The sequence below is a fragment of the Acanthisitta chloris genome, unplaced genomic scaffold, assembly GCF_000695815.1.
Source record: "Acanthisitta chloris isolate BGI_N310 unplaced genomic scaffold, ASM69581v1 scaffold6626, whole genome shotgun sequence".
NCBI lineage: Eukaryota > Metazoa > Chordata > Aves > Passeriformes > Acanthisittidae > Acanthisitta > Acanthisitta chloris.
The window spans coordinates 1-2,886 of NW_008676375.1; the positions used below are offsets into that span (position 1 = coordinate 1).

The following is a 2,886-nucleotide window of genomic DNA, read 5'->3' on the forward strand; positions in this document are numbered from 1 at the left end:
ATCTTCCTGGAGCGCCGCGGGCAATACGCGACGCCGCACAAAGGGCAAACCCAAACCAGCAACCCAAAACTGAAGGACATCCTTCAGCTCCCAGAGAAAGACTTCGTGGCCAGCCTGGCCTGCTCTACCCCAGAGGAGTATGAGGTCTTCAAGAAGTTGCTGGCTCGAGAGCAGGAGGAAGAGAAAGAGGAGGAAGAAGAGGAGGATGAGGATGCGTTATCCGCAGAGGAAGACGATGGCTTGGACAGTGAGGGCAGTAGAACATCCCGGGAGTGAGGTGAAGCTCTGGGATGCCCAGGCCCTCCCACACTGGTGCACTCCCTGGCCCCACTGTGCCCGTGGGTGCTCTGGGCTCCCACACCACACCAGCCACGGTGGCTGCAGGACTCCCTATCAAATACAACTGCACTTGTTGTATTTGGTCCTCACTGACCAACTCCTTAAAAAATATCCAGTTTCCATAAAGTGTTTTTATTAAAAAAAAACTCAAACCAAAATAACTAATTTATTTCCAGGGCTGGGTTAAAACCTTTCAGCTGCATTACACCCCGTGCTGGCTGTGGGAGGTGCTGGGCTGCTGGCAGCAGGGCCAGGCCCTGTGCAAACAGGACTGTCCCACGCTGGAGCCACCTCCACCCCGTGCTGCCCCCGTGGCTGACAGCCCAGGGGTGCAAACGCTTTCTGACTGTGGCCCCAGACCCTCCTTCCCTCACAGAGAGCAGAGGCTGGGCTGGCTTTCCCCCTGCCCTTCTCTTCCCAGTGAGCGCTGCCTTCTTCTGCCCTGGGGAGGTAGGGCTGCTGTGCATGCCAGGCAGCTGGAGCAGGCCCAGGCAGCCTTGGAGGCAAACGAGGCATGTCCATCTCCAAACACTTCTCCTTTGGGAGCAGGAGGGGAGGGTCAATTTGGCCAGTTAGTCATGGCTTTACATTGTCCCTGTCACTCGCCTCCTTGGCTGTTCCTCCAGGTTGAGCACTGCTCCCAGCAGGAGGAGGGTGCTGCCCGGAGCCACAAAACTCCTGGGCCTGTCCTGCTCCAAGAGCATCGTCCAGGCTATCGCTCGAGGGCTGAAGAGCAGAGCTCCAGGAGGGGAGGGCAGGGAGTCCCTGCCGGGACAGCCCACACTGCTGGGGATAACAATCTATAGCTGCAATATACCTCTGGTACGTGTTAATTTAGAATATACACCGTGTACGTTAATACACCAATCTATGTTTAACTAGTGTTGTCATACAAACTCACAAAAACGTTTCTAAGCTACACTTTGTCCTTGCCTGCCCTGCAGCGCTGTGTGCTGTCCTGTCCTCACCCCCCGCAGCGTGGGCACTGCCACTCCAGGAGGGCAAACGCTGGGGCAGCACAGAAGAGCAGCACAGAGGAGCAGCACATGGCACTGGCCTTGTCACCAAGCCCCTGCTGTGGAGGTGGCTACAGGCTGACAGACCTCACCCTACAGATCACTTTTAAAGTTCTTTCTAGGTTCTCTATTATATCTTCTGAGCTGGAAATTTGGCTAAAACCAGGAATTGTTTACAAAGCAAAGAAAAAAGGCAGGCAGTAGAAGCTGCCTCAGTTTCCCCTGCTAGAGCAGAGGAGACAGAACTCGCCTCCACTGCCCACGATCACCTCGCTTGGAGCTGCTCACCGTTTCTAACTCATCTACAGAGGGAACATCTCAGAGCAGATTTTTGGGGGCCACATTTCAGGTGATGGCTAATGTTTTCTGGTCTGCATTAAACTTTTATTTGAGGGCCATAGGTAATTTATAACCTTGGATTACGAAAACAGGTTGGTGCAGATGCTGTTGGCAAGGAGCTGGGCTGACCCCAGAGCAGAGCAGAGAGCCCAGCACTTGTGCAGAGCAGCTGCAGGGGCTGAGCAGGGCTAGCCGCCTCAGGGGGCACTGGTGCTCAGCTCCTGGGGGCAGAGGTGGCCAGAGGCAGGCAAACCAGCAAAGGCAGTGATGGGCTGGCAGGGCAAGGGAATGCTGCTCGGTGTGCCGATCCGGCTGCGCGTCCCTAACAGGCTGGAGGAGAGGGAGAAGCTAACACCAGGCAGGAAGGTACCCTGCTGTGTTCAACCCAGTGAGCAGATCTGATCTTCCTGGTGTTCAAAAAGCCCTTAGATGTGGAAAGACGAAGCTTCTACTGCTTTGAACCCTGTGGAGGAGCAGGAGGAGAATGAGCTGCTGTGCAGAGTCCCCCAAAAGCCTCAGAGCTGCCTCTTCCCTCTCTGTGCACCCATCTCGGACTGGGAGAAGGGAACTTGCCCCCTCGAGGGCTCCAGCCTGTGCCGTGCCCTTTCTGTGCAGGAATCTCTTGTTCAGGGGCTGCACACGTGGGAGGAAGTAGAGCACTACCTCCTGCTCCTCAAGCCCAGCCAGAACTAGGAGCCCTCAGCCAGGAGCCCTCACATCCCTGTGCCACAGCAGCACGAGCTGGGGCTGTGCCCTGGCCTCTACCCTTCTCCTGCTTGAGCCCTGCGTGGGAGTGCCCTGCCCATGGCTGAGGAGGTACTTACTCTACGGCTGCCTCAGTGCGTGACCATTGCTTGATGCTCTGGAAGAGAAGGGAGGAGAGTGCTGTCAGCCCTGCACCCCTTGGCCGCTGCTCGCAGCGAGGCGCAGAGCACTAGCACCCGAGCCTTGGTCATCCCTGCACCCCTCTCCCAATGCCCCCAGTCTGGGTCTCCCTGTGCATGCTGGGGGACCCTGGCCAGCTGCATCCTCCTGCCGAGGCCACAGGAATGCAGCATGCTTGGCACGCTGCTGCTGGCTGTACCTGCTGGCTGTCCACTCAGAACTGGTGCTCTCACAGCTCTCCTTGTAGCAGACGTCCTGGTGTACCTTGTAAACTCTCCTGTACCTGCACACACAGTGGAGGGGTGAT

At 56.9% G+C, this 2,886-nt stretch overlaps 1 protein-coding gene across 1 annotated transcript in view; it reads right to left on the reverse strand.

The window, feature by feature from the left end:
* Positions 1-1,891: 1,891 nt before the first annotated feature.
* SNED1 (sushi, nidogen and EGF-like domains 1) overlaps positions 1,892-2,886 on the reverse strand; it is a gene marked incomplete at its 5' end in the record, with an annotated part of 17,849 nt that continues 16,854 nt past the window's right edge. Inside the window, 2 exons of the mRNA XM_009076104.1 lie at positions 1,892-2,024; positions 2,779-2,862. Of these exons, the coding sequence (XP_009074352.1) occupies positions 1,892-2,024; positions 2,779-2,862 (217 nt within the window). The remainder of the gene's footprint in view (positions 2,025-2,778; positions 2,863-2,886) is intronic.